At 46.1% G+C, this 20,469-nt stretch overlaps 1 protein-coding gene across 3 annotated transcripts in view; it reads left to right on the top strand.

The window, feature by feature from the left end:
• Positions 1–20,469, top strand: part of spryd3 (SPRY domain containing 3) — a 301,493-nt gene that overhangs the window by 130,705 nt on the left and 150,319 nt on the right. For all 3 annotated transcript variants that reach the window (XM_041180447.1, XM_041180448.1, XM_041180446.1), the window contains exon 7: positions 15,830–15,979. In XM_041180447.1, coding sequence (XP_041036381.1) covers positions 15,830–15,979 — 150 coding nt within the window. The remainder of the gene's footprint in view (positions 1–15,829; positions 15,980–20,469) is intronic.

Raw genomic sequence — 20,469 nt, 5'->3', positions numbered from 1 at the left:
GTTATGTAGTACTTTATACAGAGAGTCATTGACTGCTGCGATATGCATGATAATCATGGATATGTTGCAAGCTATAATGACCAGATATTCTATTTTTAGTGCTGTGGCTGAGAGATGGATATTGGCCAGGTGGACTGTCTGCTCCTTTATAAATAGTTTTTACATCCACCTGACACTTTGGTTTGGCATCTCAATATCGTGCATGCAGCACTCCCTCAATACTGCTGCGAAGTATTGAAATGTGCTCAGGTCCCTGGGCTGGCACTCTCCCTCGCGGCTAGGGTGCAGTACAAAACCCATGAGCATTTCCAGACTGACCCTAGCACCATGGCTCGTTTACGCTGATAGTGGGAAGACGTTAAATCAAAGTAAAAATTTTCAAATCGTGCAATCATTACTTTTATCTTGTTGGATCATGGGTTTATCTTCTGTAGACTGCAGTTCAAATGCACTTGAAAGATGAGGGTGGCCCTAATGGGGCCAGGTACCTTTTCATCTACAGTGCCATGGCCTCTATTAGCACATGCTTTCTGATTATAAAATCATCAAAAAAAAAAAGCAAATGGAAAATAAACTTGACCTGTTAACTTGATTCTTTTCTTTTACTTTAGCATAAAACTTTTATTCTTGAAGTAGGGAGGTTATAAGACTAACAGAAGAGCTTGCCAGACCTGCACTTTGCCTGCACAATGTGGCTCTCATTATATATCGGACTGTGTCAAAAAGGGTACATGGTTTTCTTTTGATATGTTGCATAGTTTCGTTTGGCTGCAGTGTTATGGAAAAATGAAAAAAAACAATGAAGTTAATAATTTCAGAATCAATGTGCGGAAAGTGTTTGCACAACTCATCACTAATTATATGTGGCCACATGTTAACCCATTGTCTTCACCAGAAACTGTTTCAATGGTGCCCATCCCCTTCAGTGATCAGAAAGTCCCCAGCTACAGGAGAAAATGGGACGATGCAACTGGTTCTTTGCGGCTGTCACTTTAAAAGAGACAGTTATCCCTTTTTTATTCAGAATGATCCAGCATAAAAACAGACCATTGGATCACAATTCTATGCCAATGTTCCTTTCGCCTGAGCCACCCAGTCTCTGTCTGTCTCTGTGCTGGTGGAGGGTGCAGGTGAATGTTGTGATGGATGATCTTCAAACGGCTCCTCAGCATTCTCCTCTGAGCTGGGCTGGGGCTTATGTTGGCTCTACTCCTCTGCCTGGACCTGAGAGCAGACAGATTTAGTTCATGAACAGGCTGAATACAAGATTGCATTTCACTCACTGTGAATGTCAGGATGTGATCAACTCATGGAGGGCTCATCTGTGCTGGCTCGCTGGGAGAGGCTGTTCTCGCCTTCCCCACAGGACTGATCCCTGTCCTCCCCCGCCAACTCAGCGGCTTCCTCCTCGAAGGGAGTGAGCTCCTGGATGTCATCTGCCACCAACCCCCCCCCCCCCCCCACCCGACCCCAGCCTGGGATCTTTCCCTCATATTGTGGGCAAGCTTGGCCTGCATGAAGATGAATGGATGGAATATGAAGAGAAGGGATGGAGCACAGGTTGAGAAGCATGCGTGCCCGCTGTGTGTGCTGAGCCCTCCCCAGTGAGGGCTGAGATGGAGTTTGTGCAGCATGATAGATGAGATGCTGGTGATGTTCAAGTGCCCGTGAGTCCAATTTGTGCTGATGTGTCCCCCACTAATATTGTGTTGGGATCCTTGAGCAGTGTAACCCTTTTGAGCGCATGATGAAGAGCGTGAGATTGGAGGGAGCCAGGCGGAGCGGATGAGATCATTCATCCTCTTCCTGCGCTGGATGGCGTTTCTCGGATGGGTGCCAGACGAGCTGACCTCGGTTGCGACCACCTCCCGCACTGGCGAGGAGAGGCTGGCGGGCTTTCCTAGAGCTAACCCTGGGGTCGAGGACATCTCGGTGTTGGTGGACTCCTCTCAAAGCCTCGGAGTCGTGGCTAAACCTTGGTGCAACTGCCTTGTGTGCGGACTTCTCTCTGTCTCCTGAGCACAGCTGGGCTGGAGAGAGTGAATGTGTGTGTTCAGGTGCGGTTTAAAGATGGACCATCAACCCCATTAGGATTAGACCTGCCATGTGATTCAGAGAGAAACTATGCATAATTCATTCGCTTCCGAGCACAATTTCCTGCCACTCTAATCAGCGGGAAAGGTGCTGCGGAACTTAGTTCCAAAAATGGAAAATTCCACCCTTAGCATGTGTTCACTAACTTCTGATTGACCTTACCTTCTCTCTCATTTCCTTCAGTCATGGTGGGGTCCTGTTCTCTTGAGTCTTGGATTCTCAACTTTAAAAAATCCTTGTTTGATGCATCTAACTATTGAAAGAGCAAATACTTTGCTAAGATAAGCCCTGGGTTTGCGCCAGTGGGCCACTAGGTGTAAGCACACTGCAGTCATATTTTTAGTCTGATTTATGGGCCCAGCTGAGTTTCAGTTTGTACCTGTGGCTCATGGTTAAGTTCCCAGTGAAAATCCCACGTGCTGCCACTGTATAGGCCAACCTTGGAAAGTCAGAAAATCTGGCTAACTGCTTCAGAAGAATAGACACAGTCCTCAAAAAGTTGATGATTGAACAAGCAATCGCCAACTGAAAAATAACCCTCCATCATTGCCACAGAAGGCTGTGGAGGCCAGGTCATTGAGTGTATTTAAGAGCGAGATAGGTAGGTTCTTGATTGGTATGGTGATCAAAGGTTACGGGGAGAAGGTGGGAGAATGGAGTTGAGAAACTTATCAGCCATGATTGAATGGCAGAGCAGACTCGATGGGCCGAATGGCCTAATTTCTGCTCCTATGTCTTATGGTCTTATCATGGTTGGTGACCAGGACTACTTCATTATAGTAACTGAATAAATGGAATCCTGTTTTTATTTTATGCAATTCCAGGATTTTCATTTTTTTGTGAAATGTGATTCCAATTTGGATTGCTTTGCTGTGAGAACAGAACCCCTTGAGCCTTGTCTATGATGTGAAAACAAATGGTTGTATTGAGTGTGTAGTGAGCCATGAACTTGTTACAACATAAGGTCAATAAATCCACTACTTGGAGGAGAAAGAAACGTACACAAAAATGCTTTAATATCAATCATGGATCTCGAAATCAATGAAAGGATGTGAGCACCAAAGGCACAAGGGTTCATTTCTAGGAGATCCAGGTGGACAACCCCTCTCCGAAAACACTGATTTTTTACACCTGCTTTGGTACATGTTCCAGTGTTATGAATTGTACATTCAGCTTTTGAGATAAAAATTAATACAATGGAAGGTTTACAGATATTTTACATATAAGGTAGTTGTTAAGGTCAGAATTGATTCTTGGATTTTATACGCTTGATGTGTATGGATGTTGGTTCAACTGAAATTTTCAAGACTGAGAAAGGTTGATTTGAGTTAAGTTTATCAACGTATATGGATCAAAGGCAGAGAAATGGAGCTGAGGCACAAATTAGCCATGAGCCAATTGAATGGGAGAAAATATTTGAGGGGATGAATGGGGTCTCCCCATTCCTGTGTTCCTTGTCAAAAAAAAGTAAGAGTATAACACAACACAGTGTTGCTAATAGGAATGATTTACCTATACTTCCTATTCATGTTATTCTGGTCATTTAACAGAGAAATGTCCCAAGGCACTTCACGGAGACACGTTTGGAGAAAAGGGCAGTGAGCCATTAAAAATAGATTAGGAAAGTGAGTTTGAGGAACTTGTTTTGGGAGGGAATTCTAACTTTCATACCCCTAAAGACTGACAAAGTGTTAATTGTATATTGCTTAAGTGTTTAATTGTATTCGAGTGGGCATTAACTGGGGATTCACTTGTGCAGATTGTAATTGTTGGATCGGAGATGCACAATAAATAATGCGTCTCTCTGTAAATGAAAGCTAGTAAATATGACGAGGTTCCAGTTATATCCTTCACTGCCTAGCTTTGTGATTTAAAACACACAGGGGCTTTCTGGCTAAGTGAAGACCACAAACTGCCAAAGTCATTAGCACGGAACAGTGCTTCATGATCTCAGATTGAGAGAGAATCCTGCTGAGATTGACAGTTTGCCTCCAGTCATTAACGTTGTCAAATACTTTAAGGGTCTCAGGCGGAGCAGAGAAAGACTTGATTTGAGGTTGACCGGGGACCCATGTTAATTACCATCCTCAGCCAGCTTTTCCAGCCCCTGTTTGTGCTTTTAGTGCGGATGCCTCAAAAACACCTGATTTTGTATCTATTAAGGTTATCCCTTAATCTCACTCGTCTCATCTCTTCTATGCATGTGTGACGTTTGCCAACCATGCCCTACTGATGGATAGGGCGGGAAACGTTTCTAGCCACGCTTTCTGATTTTGTCATCAGTACACATTTTAAATACATTACATTCAGAAATGTTAACTGTTCAAAATAGATCCCCACCCCATTTAAATTGCTGGAAGTCATTTCAGTCGGCTGACCATTGCATAAAATGACGCGAGGTGACATCGGGAGGGCGAGCATCCTGACATCACCACGCGCCATTGCGGTATTTAGTTGGGCGGGCACGCAATGTTCTCCGATGCGTGCTCGCCATTAATTAATCAGCTAGTTAAGGCCCTTGAGGCAGCAATTGACTGCAATTTTTCGGGGCCCGTGCGATCTTCAGGACATCGCATGGGTGCAATGCGCAGGCAGGTGGGAGACGTTTGTATAAACCTCATCCACGGGCAGGATGAGTGGGGTCACGAATGTTATTTGTTAAAGTTACTGCTACTTGCCTGTGTGAGCAGGGATACTTCAAAACTCTTCACAGCTGCTTGGACAGGAGGAACAGGCTTCAGGTCAGGACTCGACAGTAAAGATCATTTTTGGGGCCTTGCTGGTTTCGGGAAGCCTTCCCTTACTCTGGGAATGGGAGTTGTGCTCTCCACCGGAGGTACCTCCTCTGAGGAGGAAGGGAGGACCAGAAGGGGGAGGAGGACAGGAATGCACATTCAGCCTCCAGGGGAGCCACCTTTGGGAGGACAGGCGCAGGCACAAGGGGCGCAGGGCCAACAGGAAGTCCAAGGCAGAAGGGGCTGCAGAAGACGCCACTATCCTGCTGCCAGGGTTTACAGGCGGCAAAGCAGCTACCTCAATATGACTGTGGTGCAGTGCCGAAGGAGGGTCCGTCTCTCAAGGGAGACAGTGACCTCCATCTGTCAGATGATTGGCCCTGAGGTGTGTGCTAACTGTGTGGGTGGGCACCCCATGCTAGTGGCATGAAAGGTCACAGCTGCCCTCAACTTCTATGCCTCCGGCTCTTTCCGGGGTCGGTGGGTGATCTCTGTCAAGTCTCCCAATCAACTGTCCACACTTGTGTCAAGCTGATGACAGATGCTGTGTTCTGACGTGCATTGACTTTCATTCACTACCGCTGGGACGAGGCCAGCCAGGCTGAGTGAGCCAGAGGCTTTGCAGCCATTGCTGGCTTCCCCCGTGTCCAGGGTGCTATAGACTGTACACATGTGGCCATCAAGGCACCAGCAGGTGAGCCCAGTGCCATTGTCAACAGGAAGGGCTTCCACTCCATGAACGTGCAGATAGTGTGTGACCACAGGATGTTGATTCTACAAGTCTGTGCAAGGTACCCAGGCAGCTCCCACAACACCTACATCCTGAGACACTCCCAGGTGCCGGGGCTCTTCAGTGCTCCAGCCCGGCTGGATGGATGGCTGCTGGGTGACAAGGGCTATCCCCTCAGAAGGTGGCTCGTGACGCTTCTTCGCCACCCAAGAACAGAGGCTGAGCAGCGCTACAATAGGAGCCACAGCACCACAAGGGCTGTGGTGGAGAGAGCCATCGGTCTTCTCAAGATGCGCTTCCAATGCCTGGACCGATCAGGGGACGCACTCCAGTACCCCCAGATCGTGTGTCGCTGATAGTGGTTACATGCTGCAGTCTCCACAATCTGGCACTGGAAAGGGGGGACGCAGTGGACAAGCAAGATGTAGACGTAGTTGCTGCAGCTGCACACGATGAGTCCAGCAGTGAGTCCGAGGATGAGCACGCACAGGAAAATGCTGAGGGGGTAGATGCTGACCCGGGCGTACTCCAGGGAGGCAGGGACACCCAGGAGGCTTTAACCCAATGAACCAGCCAGCCCACCACAGATGGACCTTCAACACAAGCCAGGGCTGCACACTCCATACTCGATACCTGAGTGCAAAATCTGCCTGGGTAGGAACATTAACTAAGGGCCTTGTCAGTAAAGCTCAATGTCAAACAACTCACTCATAACATCATGGGTTCCTGTCCACCTGCAGGAGTAAGGAATCACCCTGAGGCAGGGCAGCATGTCAACATTTATTGAGATTACAAAATGAAGTTCAGAAACCAAAACAAAAGGTTGCACATTACCCCAAGTCTTCAATGAGCTAATATGGGGCAACAGAAAAGCACCAGTGAGAAACCCGTCGTGTGTCTAAGGTGCCTTAACTTTACGCTTGCGGGTGTTACGTTTAGGTGCTCTTCCCTCACTGGCACTGGTATCTGAGACAGCCTGCTCACTCTGCTGCCCTGTTGACCTCTGACCTTGGTGAATGTCCTCTGGCCCATGGAGCCTTTGGCCCCACCTGGGAGGGAGCGGTCAGTTCCACAGCTGGCTTCTCCCCAGTCGCTGCAGCCTCATTGGATGCCATGGTCACTGGCAGAGGGGCGGAAGAGCTGCTGCCCTCGTCCAGAGCGCCCTGAGAGGTGCCCGCAGAGATACCAGGCAGCTGCTGCGCCGACGTGAGGTCGCTTCGGACCTCCCTGCTCACCGTGGATGGATGGGCACTGAGCTGAGATACTTGGTGCCCAAACCATCTCCCACACTGGCACTGACCAGCTGAGGTCAATGCCGCTGTGAGGGCTTGCAGGTCCGAGTGCAACCCCAGGAGACCCTGACTGCTGTCATGGAGGAGCCTCTCCACAAGAGTCACCACCCTCTCCATGGAGGAAGCATGGCACTCGGCCATGAGGCTCATTGCATGGGCGATGGTCCGTGTGGACTCCTCCAGCATGGGCACCATGCCATGCATACCCTCATGTATCTCTGCCAGATCCTCCGGCACACCTTGCTGCACCTCCAGCGTCTGCTGCCTCACCGTCAACTCCAGAGGCACATCATCAGCCACTGACTGAGCATGTGCCTGGTCCCCACCAGTCCTCTGACTACCGGCGCCCTGGGCACACTACACTCTCTCTGCCCAAACCTCAAGAGAGTGTGAAGTTCCCTCACCGCTGTGCCCCGGGACACTAGCCAATGATCTAATTCCCACCGAGGTGCTAGTATCTGCGCTGGTGCCTGCCTGGCAGAGATGGTGTGACGCAGATGAGTCCAGTTGTTCAGGGCCCTCAGGTGTGAGTGGTGGTCCCTCTGCCTCCTCCTCCCGGCTCTGCTCCGGTGATGCTGAAAGGAAGAACACGACATTTGATTCATTAAAGCGGAGACAACATCAATGTGAATGCCTGTCCCCCGGATCAGTATGTGCTCATCCTTCCATAATCAATGGTCAACCCATGTTGCTAACTTCAATCACTGAGCATTCAGCAGTGCCATGGCTGCTGGGACACACATGGTGACCTCAGTGCTCGGCAATCATACCTCCCCATGGCACCCCAGCCTCACTGACACCGGTGGGCCTGGGCGCATGGCGCCTCTCCAGACCCATCGCCTGCTGCTCAAAAGGGTACATACCGTGAAAGATTCAACGTTGTTACTGCACTCAGAGTTACTGGGTGGGGGGGGGTTGATGGAAAAGGCTGACGGCTGCATTAAGTGACCTTAGCCAACATTGTACTCACCCTTCCTGAGCGCAGGAGGGCGTTGAATCTTTTATGGCACTGGACCCGTGTGCATCATGGGAGCTCACACTCTCGGCCACCTCTTCCCACGCACGTTTGGTCAGGTGAGGAGGCCTCCGCCTACCCTCCCTCGGAAGCAGGGACCTCCAGTAGGGCAGCTAGGCACTCATCCAAGAAACGGTGGGGGCACACTGCCCCACTGCCCTACCCTCCGGACTTGAGTGCTGCACAGTAACCCTCTGCGGTGGTCTCCTGCCGGCCAGTGTGAGCAGCCTTGCAAAGGCTGCCCGGCCTTCATTTAAACAGGCCGCCATTGGACCTGGAGGCCTGTGCATGCCCGCCGTCACCCGCCCACTCCCGCTACCCTACGGAGTGGAGAAATACGTCCACCTGTGTAAAATGGCGGCGCAGACCCGATCGCGGGTGGCGATAGGGCTCGCTCCCACTCCCTCTTGGCCTGCTCGACATGGGGAAAATTCTCTCCTGTATTGACAGCGTTCTGATTTTTAAGACTGCAAGAATTCTTCAATTCCAGACTAATTAAGGTGTACGGAGGAGCCTTTTTATTGCACTGTTTAAATTTAACATAGCTAGGTTTACAAGTGGAGAAGCAGTTTGTGTTTACAGATCTGTAAATGTTGCCAAGTTTGGTAGCACACAAGTATGTAGTGCAAAAGTCACTCATTTTTGACATTGTTCTGTAGTGCAATCAATTCCTTTGGTATGCCTAACTTAACTGTGAATTTTTCTTTAATTTTGAGATGTTATCAGACTGCAATATGATTGTGATATGAAAAATATGCCCTGCTGTGTTTCTGTTACTTTTGGAAATCGGCTGCGTTTTAGTTCTTTGTGGTGGTAATGTCTCATTTACAACTTGGATGAATGTGTGAGAGTCAGTCCTTTATGCTAATACTAATGTTAAATTGAGTGACGGTCCATTTAACTTTTTAAAATGCCCTCTGTTACAGACATGAGGGCGAGGTGGATTGAATTATTATTACTGTTCCCCTCTGCTGCTCCTGACAGCGTTAGTTTTAATTTCTAATTTAATTTGTTTCCCTTAGTATCCTCCCTTGTTGAAGTGGGCCGTGGTTTATGAGGTCCAATGTTAAAAATTACCCCTCAGCAAATTCTTTAAGGGGAAACAAAACTAGGATTTATTAACACATTGAAAAACCCAAGGGATGGATTGCGAAACACATTCACGCCCATGAGCATAAAAGGAAGAAAGGCAGAGAAAGAAAGGGAAAGAAATTACAAATTGTGAATTACTTAAACCAAAAAGGGATTGGCATTAATTCATGTGAGTGGAGTCCAGTAATTCCATAACAAAAACAAAAATACCTGGAAAAACTCAGCAAGTCTGGCAGCATCTGCGGAGAGGAACACAATTAACGTTTCGAGTCCGCATGACTCTTCAACAGAACTAAGGAAAAATAGAAAAGGGGTGAAATATAAGCTGGTTTAAGGGGTGGGGTGGGACAAGAAGAGCTGGTTAGAGGGCCAGTGATAGGTGGAGATAACCAAAAGATGTCACATCTTAGTGTTTAATTGTCTGCCACTTCTCTTCAAGGAATGACTACCTTGAAGAAGTTTTCCTCTTCTCTCCATCAGGATTTTCATATCTCTCTTTTGCCTTGTTCACCTTCATTGCTTTCCATTTCTCTCCTGGTGTTTGACAAGGTGTTTACTAAAACCTGCTTTCACAGCCATATCTCCTTTCTCAGTGACTGTCTCCGTCTCCGACTTACCCCACGTGGATTTCAACTTAAGTTCCATCCCTCATGTTTCGAACCCACCCAGGATTACAGGTATCTCCGGGACATACAACGCTCCTCGGACTGCTGTTCTCGCTGCATCCTGAGATCCACACTCAGTGCCATGCGCCGCCATATGAATACACTCGACCTCTCCCTCCAGCAGCACCGCCGCACCCTTTTTCAAAGCTGCGCATGCCCCCAGTTTCATTTTATTCTTTGTCTCATCCGATGCCTCAACAAAAAATTTTGTCTCTTGCTTTCAGGTGCAAAGGAACGCAAGCTCCAACAACTCATCGACACCAACACCCATCCAGGACCCTCCACCCCTGCCTGTCCCTCCGTCCCCACCCCATCTTCCAATCCCAGCCCCGGCTGTGTATTCACCATATCCCCTCGCCGACGCTGAATGTTCAGTGCTCAGCAAAGGACTCAGTTTCATACCCTTACGCCCTCATCTCAATGAATTTCGGGCTCAGCACGGTGCTGAACTCTTCTTCCACCGTCTTCGTCTCCGTGCTCACTTCTTTGGGCAGGATCCTTTTACCCACCTCCAATATTTTCCCTCCACCTGGACCCCTCCCTCTGGATTCTTACCTTCTCTTGATCTTTTCATTGAGAACTGTCGGTGTGACATTAGTCGTCTCAATTTCTCTGCTCTCACCCACTCTAACCTGTCTCTCTCTGAACTTGCTGCATTCCGTTCTCTCAGGTCCAACCCTGACATTGTCATCAAACCCGCTGACAAGGGTGGTGCTGTTGTTGTCTGGCGCACTGACCTCTACCTCACAGAGGCTGAGCGTCAACTCGCAGACACTTCCTCCCACCTCCCCCTGGACCATGACCCCACCATTGAACATCAAGCCATTGTTTCCAGGACTGTTACTGACCTCATCTACTCTGGAGATCTTCCTTCCACAGCTTCCAACCTGATAGTCGCCCAACCTCGGACGGCCCGCTTCTACCTCCTACCCAAAATCCACAAACAGGACTGTCCCAGAAGACCGATCGTGTCAGCCAGTTCCTGCCCCACGGAACTCATTTCTTGCTATCTTGACTCCCTTCCCTCTGCCCTTGTCCAGTCCCTTCCCACCTACATCCGTGATTCCTCTGACACCTTACGTCACATCAACAATTTCCAGTTCCCTGGCCCCAACCGCTTCCTCTTCACCATGGACGTCCAATCCCTCTACACCTCCGTCCTCCACCAGGATGGTCTGATGGCTCTCTGCTTCTTCCTTGAACAGAGGCCGGAACAATCCCCATCCACCACTACTCTCCTCCGTCTGGCTGAACTTGTTCTCACACTGAACAATTTCTCCTTCAACTCCTCTCACTTCCTCCAAGTAAAAGGTGTGGCTATGGGTACCCGCATGGGCCCCAGCTATGCCTGTCTCTTTATGGGGTATGTGGAACATTCCTTGTTCCAGTCGTACTCCAGCCCCCTCCCACAACTCTTTCTCCGGTACATCGATGATTACTTTGGTGCTGCTTCATGCTCTCATCAGGACCTGGAAAAATTTATTAATTTTGCTTCCAATCTCCACCCCTCCATCATTTTCACATGGTCCGTTTCTGACACTTCCCTTCCCTTCCTTGACTTCGCTGTCTCAATTTCTGGTGATAGATTGTCCACCAATATCCATTACAAGCCTACCGACTCCCATAGCTACCTCGACTACAGCTCCTCACACCCCGCTTCCTGTAAGGACTCCATCCCATTCTCTCAGTTCCTTCGCCTCCGACGCATCTGTTCTGATGATGCTACCTTCCAATACAGTTCCTCTGACATGTCCTCCTTCTTCCTTAACCGAGGTTTTCCACCCACGGTGGTTGACAGGGCCCTCAACCGTGTCTGGCCCATCTCCCGCGCATCTGCCCTCACGCCTTCTCCTCCCTCCCAGAAACGTGATAGGATCCCCCTTGTCCTCACTTATCACCCCACCAGCCTCCGCATTCAAAGGATCATCCTCCGCCATTTCCTCCAACTCCAGCATGATGCCACTACCAAACACATCTTCCCTTCACCCCCCCCCCATAGGCGGCATTCCATAGAGATTATCGATTGTCCCCTCCGTGACACTGTGGTGTACTCCTCCATCACCCCCTTCACCTCAACCCCCTCCCGTGGCACCTTCCCATGCAACTGCAGAAGATGCAACACCTGCCCCTTCACTTCCCCTCTCCTCACCATCCAAGGGCTCAAACACTCCTTTCAAGTGAAGCAGCATTTCACTTGCATTTCCTTCAACTTAGTTTACTGCATTCGTTGCTCCCAATGCGGTTTCCTCTACATTGGAGAGACCAAACGCAGACTGGGTGACTGCTTTGCAGAACACCTTTGGTCTATCTGCAAGCATGACCCAGACCTCCTTGTCGCTTGCCATTTTAACACTCCACCCTGCTCTGATGCCCACATGTCTGTCCTTGGCTTGCTGCATTGTTCCTGTGAAGCTCAACGCAAACTGGAGGAACAGCACCTCATCTTCCGACTAGGCACTTTACACCATTCCGGACTGAATATTGAATTCAGCAATTTTAGATCATGAACTCTCTCCTCCAACCCCACCCCCTTTCCGATTTTTCCCCCTCCTTTTTGTTTTTTCCATTAATTTATATAGATTTTTCTTTTCCCACTTATTTCTATTATTTTTAAATGTATTTCCATCCATTGTTTTATCTCTACCTTTTAGCCTATTTCGATTCCTTCACCCCAACCCCACTAGGACTATCTGTACCTTGCTCGTCCTGCTTTCTACCCTTAATTAGCACATTCCTTTAGATAATATCACCACCTTCAACACCTCTTTGTCCTTCCCCTTTTCTATTTTTTGTTGAAGAGTCATGCAGACTCGAAACGTTAACCGTGCTTCTCTCCACAGATGCTGCCAGACCTGCTGAGTTTTTCCAGATATTTTTGTTTTTGTTTTGGATTTCCAGCATCTGCAGTTTTTTGCTTTTGTCCAGTAATTCCATGTCCAGTGAAGGTTCTTTCAGGTGGCTTTGTCTGGCAGGATCCCTGGTCTTTGTCCTAGGAACTTGGTTGAGGTGTTTGAAGAAGCAGCAAAGTATTCTTGTATTCTGGGAATTAGTTCACTCTGTAAGTGAAATACAGGATTCTTTCTCGAGATCTGACTTTGAGAGAGATGAAGGCAGGCTGCTAGCCAGGAGTCCGGTTTTCTCTTCTGAGGTTAACCGCAACTGAAGACAGAATCTAAAAGCTGTATAGTTAAAGCAATTCAAACAGTTCAAGCCTCGGTTATCTGACACGGTGGTTTTGGGTTCAGCCATTCAACTAATGATGTACTTTAAGGACCCTCCTTAAAACTCATTGTATTTTGAGCAGATAACTGTGGAACCATTAGCACAACGTTGGAGATGAGTCATCACAATAGCTCTGCCTTTGTCCAGGGCTGTCTGGTGCAGATGTCTTGTCTACTAGTCCTTTGTGTTGGCTTAGCTGGAATGTTCATACTGTGCAAGGGGTGTCACATTCCAGGAGGTTCATGAGTTAGCCTTTGGCCATTTAAAACAGATTTTAAACAAGAGAATATGGAAGAGAAACCAATTTTTAAGATTATTTTTCTCCACAGCTTCTCGGCATGACACCTTATGGATTCACCTTATGGAGCTCAATGTTCAGACCGGCTGTATGGTTCCAGTAGTGGCCAAACTGGCCTGGCAATTTTAACAAAAAAGGTTTAATTACATTCCTTGGTGTCGTCTACAGGCCACCAACTAATGGGAAAGATGAGGAACAAATATGCAAGGAAATTACAGACCAGTGTAAGAATGATAGAGTAGTTCTAATAGGGGACTTATCAGAATATAGACTGAGATAGTAATAGTGTAAAGGGTAGAGAGGAGCAAGAGTTCCTAGAGTGTGTTGAGGAGAATTTTCCACATCTGTATGGTTCCAGCCCAGTGAGAAAGGAGGCATTGCTTGTTCTGGTTCATGTCTGAGGTGGGCCAAGTAAGTGTCAATAGGAGAACATTTAGGGGAACAGCAATCATTGTATCATAAGGTTTAGGACAAGGAACAATCTAGAGTAAGAATAATTAACTGGAGGAAAGCTAACATCAATGGGGTGAGAACGGATCTGGCCCAGATAATTGCAAACGAAGATTGACAGGGAAAACAATGAAAAGTTTGGGAACAGTCAAGGTACATTCTAACAAAATTGTAGGGCAGACAAAAGGTATGGAGATTAAGACGAAGCATAAAAAGTGTGCTCAGATATCCAGTGGATAATACAACCAAGAACCAGGCTGAAAAAAGTTTGAGGGGAATTGAAAAAAACAGATAAGAGAAGCAAAGCGAGAGTATAAAAAATGATTGGCAGCTAGCATAAAAGGGAATCCCAATTGGTATAAAAATAGTAAAAGGATGGTAAGAGTAGAGCTGATTAGGGAGCAAAAAAGAGGACTTACACATGGAGGCAGGGGGCATGGCTGTGGTATTGAATGAATATTTTGCATCTGTCTTCACCAAGCTGTGCAGGTCATGGTGAAAGAGGAGGTAATTCAGAAACTTGAAGGGTTTAAAATTGTTGAGGAGGTGGCACTGGATAGGCTGACTGTACTTAAAGTTGGTAATACACCAGGACCAGATGAGATATGTACAAGGATGCTGAAGGAAGTGTGTGTGTAAATTACAGAGGTACTAGCCAACATTTTTCATACTTCCTTTAACTTGGGTGGTGCCAAAGGACTGGAGAATTGCAAATGTTGCACACTTGTTCAAGCAAAGTTAGAGCTCGTGGAATAAAAGGTACATTTGCAACATGGATGCAAAATTGGCTGAGTGGCAGGGAATAGAGAGTAGCGGTTAATATATGTTTCTCAGACTGGTGGAAGAGTTATTGTGGAGTTCCCCAGGGGTCAGTGTTGGGACCCTTGCTCTTCCTCATATATATATTAATGACCTAGACCTTGGTGTACAGGGCATAATTTCAAAATTTGCTGATGACACAAAACTTGGAAGTATTGTGAACTGAGAACGATGGTGTAGAACTTCAAAAGGACATAGACAAGTTGGTAGAATGGACAGGAGAGTGGCAAATGAAACTTAATGCAGAGAAGTGTGAAGTGAAGGAAGAAAGTAGAGAGAAATATAAATTAAATGGGTGCAATTCTAAAGGGGGTGCAGGAGCAGAGGGACCTGGGGGTATATTTGCATAAACCATTGAAGGTGGCAGGACAGGTTGAGAGTGGTTCATAAAGAATACACAAATCTGGGCTTTATCAATAGGAACACAGAGTACAATAGCAAGGTGATTATGTTAAACTTGTATAGAACACTGGTTCAGCCTCAACTGGAGTATTGTGTCCAGTTCTGGAGACCACACTTTCGTAAGGATGAGAAGGTGTTAGAAAAGATTCACGAGAATGGTGACACGAGGAGAAGCTTTTTTTACATGGCGAACGGTTAGGATCTGGAATGTGGTGGAGGCATATTCAATCGAAGAATTCAAAAGGAAATTGGATCCTTATCTGAAAAGGAAACATTTGCAGGGCTATGGGGAACAGGTGGGGGTGCTGCCTAGGTGAATTGCTCCTGCAGAGTGTTAGCACAGATACGACAGGCTGAATAGCCTCCTTCTGTGCTGTAACCATTCCATGATTTGCAAGAGGTGAATAATTGCCATAACATAAGGTTCATTCTTTTGTCATATACATTCAGCTGTTAACCTCATGAAATCTCCTACTAACGGCTCCTAAGCTGCTGTGTCGGTAAATGACTTTCCCAGTGTAATGTCAAACTGCACAGAGCTGAAAAGACCCAGGTATTATTTGCCATCTCTGATGTGTTAGTTGACCTCAGCCAGGGTAGAAGTAGGGACAATACATTAGGCCTCAGTTCTTCCAATCTGGGGAGGAGTAAGCTCAGCCTGGGTTCCTGCTCCTTAGCACCATCCAATGATTTTCACCCCCCCCTCCCCTTTCCCCTTTACTGGAAGGTGTAGATGTGGAGTGAGGACAAGCTCATGCTGCTTGTAAAGGACTGCTAATGCTCATAATTTAGACTTGCATATGAAAAATGCCTACTTTAATTGAATAGCATAGAGCAGGAAGGGGTAATGTAGGATGTTTGAAAGGGGTATTTTAAAACTTGCTGTTTGAGGCTTTGTATTTTGTCACAGTAACAAATAACTGCAGCCTGATTAATTGTTTTTGGTTTGCTGATTGTCTACCCTAGATTAATTTTCCTATTTCTTCCCCTCCTGCCACCCTTGGCTTGTTTCTAGCTATTAGAATATGTTGGCAAAGGGAAGAGCATCATGGATGTCGGTCTAGCACAAGCAAGGCATCCCCTCAGCACCAGAAGCCATTATTTTGAAGTGGAGATCGTTGATCCAGGTGAAAAATGCTACATTGCCTTGGGACTGGCAAGAAAGGTAAGTGGCACAAAAAGTACACTGTATATTTTTTCTACTATGATAAATATTTATGCTAATGGAGGTTAGGGAGGTGTCAGTGCTGGGGACTGGAACAGCCAGTGTCAATATGAAGTATGGCCAGATCCTATCAAGTTCCCTGTATGCTGCCCCTATGAATGTGCCTTAACTACAACCTCAGAAAAGCAGCCCAAGGGCATCAATATAAATATTTTCCATTTCCCACACCAGCTGTCCTCATTACAGTTCTGAGTGATGTTGCCAATTTAGCACAAAAGCATTTTTAAACTAATCCCAGACATATGACTGACTTCCAATTTAAAGTTCTGCGAAACAAAAGGTGAAATGCAAGAGAAGACTCTTGGCACTGGATTTTCAGTGTTACTCCCAGTTGCTTCACGTAGCTGGGCGTTTTTTAGCACTTTTACTGAGGGCTGCCATACTATATAACATGGCAGGCCTGCAGCAAGCATGGGTTGAATTTCTGCCAGTTACCTTAAGACTCGTAATTCAACCTCTGCTCTTCAAAAAGTACCATTTTAACAGCACATAATGCGAACCTGCTAATATTTCTTTCTGCTCAGTTCATCACCTAGTTCTTGTGTTGGTAAAGAGGACTAGAATTGATTTGTATGCCTGCTGTTTGCCCTGGGCTTTGCAATGAGGGAATTGACTGCCAAATCATTTTCCAATTCATGACCCAGCACCCCAGGCATGGAGATGCATGTGGATATTTGTCAGACACCTAAGGCTGGGAGAGACAGATTTTTGGTGTGTCAGCAAATTAAGAGATATGGGGAGCAGGCAGGAAAATGGAGTTGAAGTCTAAGATCAGCCATGATTGTATTGAATGGTAGAGCAGGCTTTGCAGGTCATGTGGCTACTCGTTCTTGTGTATCAACTTAACTGAGGAGCTGAATGCCCAGTGATTTACAAAAGGTGTTAAATGAGATACACTTTTTGATGGCTCTGGGGTAAATGATTCTTGCGTTCCATTGAATGTGCCATTTGGTTGGCTGGTTTTTTTTTTTATAAATGAAGGGATTGGAATCTTTTCTTGTTTCTTTCTGTCTCAAGACACTGTTGCAATGGTTATGGTTTGGGTTGTGCAGGAACAGAGATGTGCTTCATTGGGAGCCAAGGATAGAGGGGATGAAAGGCCTGACGTTCTGGCAAGTGTTTAAAGGATTAGGAAGAAGGCTGTCAGGGGTGATAATATAACAACTTGCATTTATACAGCATCTTTAATGTAATAAAAAAGGTCCTTCACACTAGCATTATAAAAGAAAATATGACACTAAGCCACATAAGGGGGTATTTAGGTCAGATGACCAAAAACCTGGTCAAAGAGGTAGGTTTTAATGAGTGTCTTAAAGGAAGATAGTGAGGTAGAGAGATGTAGAGGTTTAGGGAGAGAATTCCAGAGCTTAGGGCCCAACACAGCCACCAGTGGCAGAGCGATTACAATTGGGAATGCACGGGCATTCAGAATTAAAGGAGCTCAGATAACACAGAGGTTTGTGAGGCTGGAGGAGATTGTAGAGATGGTGGGAGGAGGGTGGTGGGGTTTGGTGGTGAGGCCATGGAGGGATTTGAAAACAAGGATAATTTTAATATTAAGACACTGCTTGAACGGGAGCCAGTGTAGGTCAGTGGGCACAGGGGTGATAGGGGAATGGGATTTGTTGCAAGTTTTAAAAAAGAACAGGCAGAGGAGTTTTGGAAGACCTCACGTTTATGGAGACCAGTCAGAAGTATGTTGGAATAGTCGAATCTAGAAGGAGCAAAGGCATGAATGAGGGTTTCAGCAGAAGATGAGCTGAGACAGGGCAAAGTCGGGTGATGTTACATAGGTGGAAAAAGGCAGTCTTAGTGATGGCGCAAATATGAGGTCAGAAGTTCATCTCGGGGTAAAATATGACATTAAGGTTATGAACAGACTGGCTGAATCTCAGACTGTTACCAGGGAGACAAATGGTAGCTGGGAAACAGAGTTTGGAATAGGGACCAGAAACGATGGAGAAAGCCTTTGAATTACTCTCCCAGACACATGATCCAGTGGGTCGGAAGAATCCGGTGCTCAAAGCGTGGCTTAAAGGGCTGGTGTCAGGAACAAGGTTTGTATTTGGGGGCATTAGAGTGGATCCAGGAAAGGTGTGAGGTATTCCAGAAGGATGAGCTACAGCTGAACAGAAAGGGGGTTAGTGAACTAAACCAGCAAGGCAGGAAACAGGGAAAATGAATGCAATCAAAAAGATACAGTCAAGCCTATAGAAATAGATCAGCTAAATCTAGAAATGAAAAGAAATCACTCAACAAAAAGGATTTGCATACAGGAGAATAAAGTAGAGGTGGAAAATCAAATCGATCTCTTATAAGCAGGAAAAATACTAGGATAAAGGTGTTACCTTGGGCAAAATCCTCAAGGGAAAAGGAGTAACTTTAAATACAAACTTTAAAAAGACAAAGGGCCTGTATTGCAAGACACCAAGTGTGGGAAGTAAACAGGGGGCGTTAGAACTAATGATGTCACAGGAACATATAGATTGAACAACACGAACAGAAACTTGGCTTCAAACTGAACAGGAGTGGAAAACAAACACACTGGGTGTAATATTTTTAGGAGGGACAGAACAGGTAAGAAAAGCGGAGGAGTGATAGTATTAGTAAAGGTGGGAAAACCTGCTATGTGTAGAGAGGATTGATGTACACGAGAGGTTCAGACAGAGTCAATATGATTTGAGATTAAAGTTAAAAAGAGACTGTTAAATCAGTGGGATTGTGGTCCCAACCTTCTAATTGTAGAAGGGAAATGGAAGAGGAAATCTATAAACAGAGTAAGGAAATAACAAGATTATTGTTCCGGGAGGTTTTAATTACCCTCTGATTGATTGACACAGGAAGGGAGTAAATAGAACAAAGGGAATGGAATTCCTGCAAAGTGTGAAGGGTTCCTTCCTTGAGGCTGACAAGGAGAGAAACAGTGCACAACAACAACTTGTATTTGTGTAGCGACTTTAATGTACAGCAATGAAACATCCCAAGGCATTTCACAAGAGCATTATAAAACAAAACATGACCACGTAAGGAGGTATTAGGTCAGATGATCAAAAACTTGGTCAGAAGAGGTAAGTTTTTAAGGAGCCTCTTAAAGAGGGAAAGCAAGGTAGAGAGGCAGAAAGGTTTAGGGGGAGAATTCCAGATCTTGGGGCCAAGGCAGCTAAAGGCTTGGCCACAGATGTTTGAGTGATTAAGATCGAGGATGCTCATGAGGCCAGAATTAGAGGAGCGCACAGATCTCGGAGGGTTGTGGGGCTGGAGGAGATTACAGAGATAGGGAGGGGTGAGACCATGGAGGGATTTGAAAACAAGGATGAGAATTTAAAAATCAAGACATCGTTGAACCAGTAGCCAGTGTAGGTCAGTGAGCATAGGGGTGATGGGTGAACAGGACTTGCTGTGAGTTAAGATACCCACAGCAGAGCTTGGACTGGCCTCGAGTTTACAGAGTAGAATGAGGGAGACAGGCCAGAAGTGTGTTTGAATAGTCAGTCAAGTCTGGAGGTAACAAAGGCATGTATGAGAGCTTCAGCAGCAAATGAGCTGAGCCAGGTGAAGTCAGATGATGCTACAGAGGTGGAAATAGGCAATCTTAATGATGGCTTGGTTATGTGGTTGAAAGCTCATCTCGAGATCAAACATGATGCTGATGTTGCAAACAGACTGGTTTAGTCTCAGACAGTTGCTGGGGAGAGGAATCACTCGATCCAGTTATGAGCGATGAAATTGATTGGATAGATTGCGTAGAAATGGTTGAACACTTGGCGAATAGTGAGTTTGGTATAAGGTCTAAAGTCCAAATAGAAAAGGAAAAGTTCATATAAAAATCAAGGGGAAATTTTAAAGCGATGAGAGTTAGCTGAGGTAAAGAAGAAGCAGAAATTGGCACACTGGAGATTTCAGAGCTGCAGAATAAAGAGGTAACAATAAAACTGAATATTTTCAATTTTCCAGATACTGTGGTTAATATAGGTATGATTTAAAAGAAAAAGATTGAAATAAAGAGAGATTAAGTGAAAATAAAATAAGTAAAGAAAGCAAGGAGGTGTGTGAGGAGCACATGTGAAAATAAAGAAGAACAGTAGTCTACAATACACCAGTTAAAAGGTTTAATGTGAGCTGGGATCCCTGTGAGGAGCGGATCATAGGTTAGTAGAGGATAGATGGAAACTGGCGGGGGTGCTTGAAAAGGACTTTGCTGCATTATCAACAGAGCAGGATATTGGAAAGGAGAAAAATCCTGAATTGATTGAACAATCTTACAATAAATGAGAAATAAGTATTAGAAAAGTTCAAGATAAAGGAGGACAAAGTTGGCATCTAACTGGGGGATGGAGGTGTGAAGAATGTGCTTGGCAGATTCCAAAACCACAAGGGTTGGAAGGAAAGACTGAACATATTTGATGCTATGAAACGACCAGGTTGAAAAC

This window comes from Carcharodon carcharias, chromosome X (assembly GCF_017639515.1).
Source record: "Carcharodon carcharias isolate sCarCar2 chromosome X, sCarCar2.pri, whole genome shotgun sequence".
NCBI lineage: Eukaryota > Metazoa > Chordata > Chondrichthyes > Lamniformes > Lamnidae > Carcharodon > Carcharodon carcharias.
This window is presented reverse-complemented; position numbering and strand designations above follow the sequence as displayed.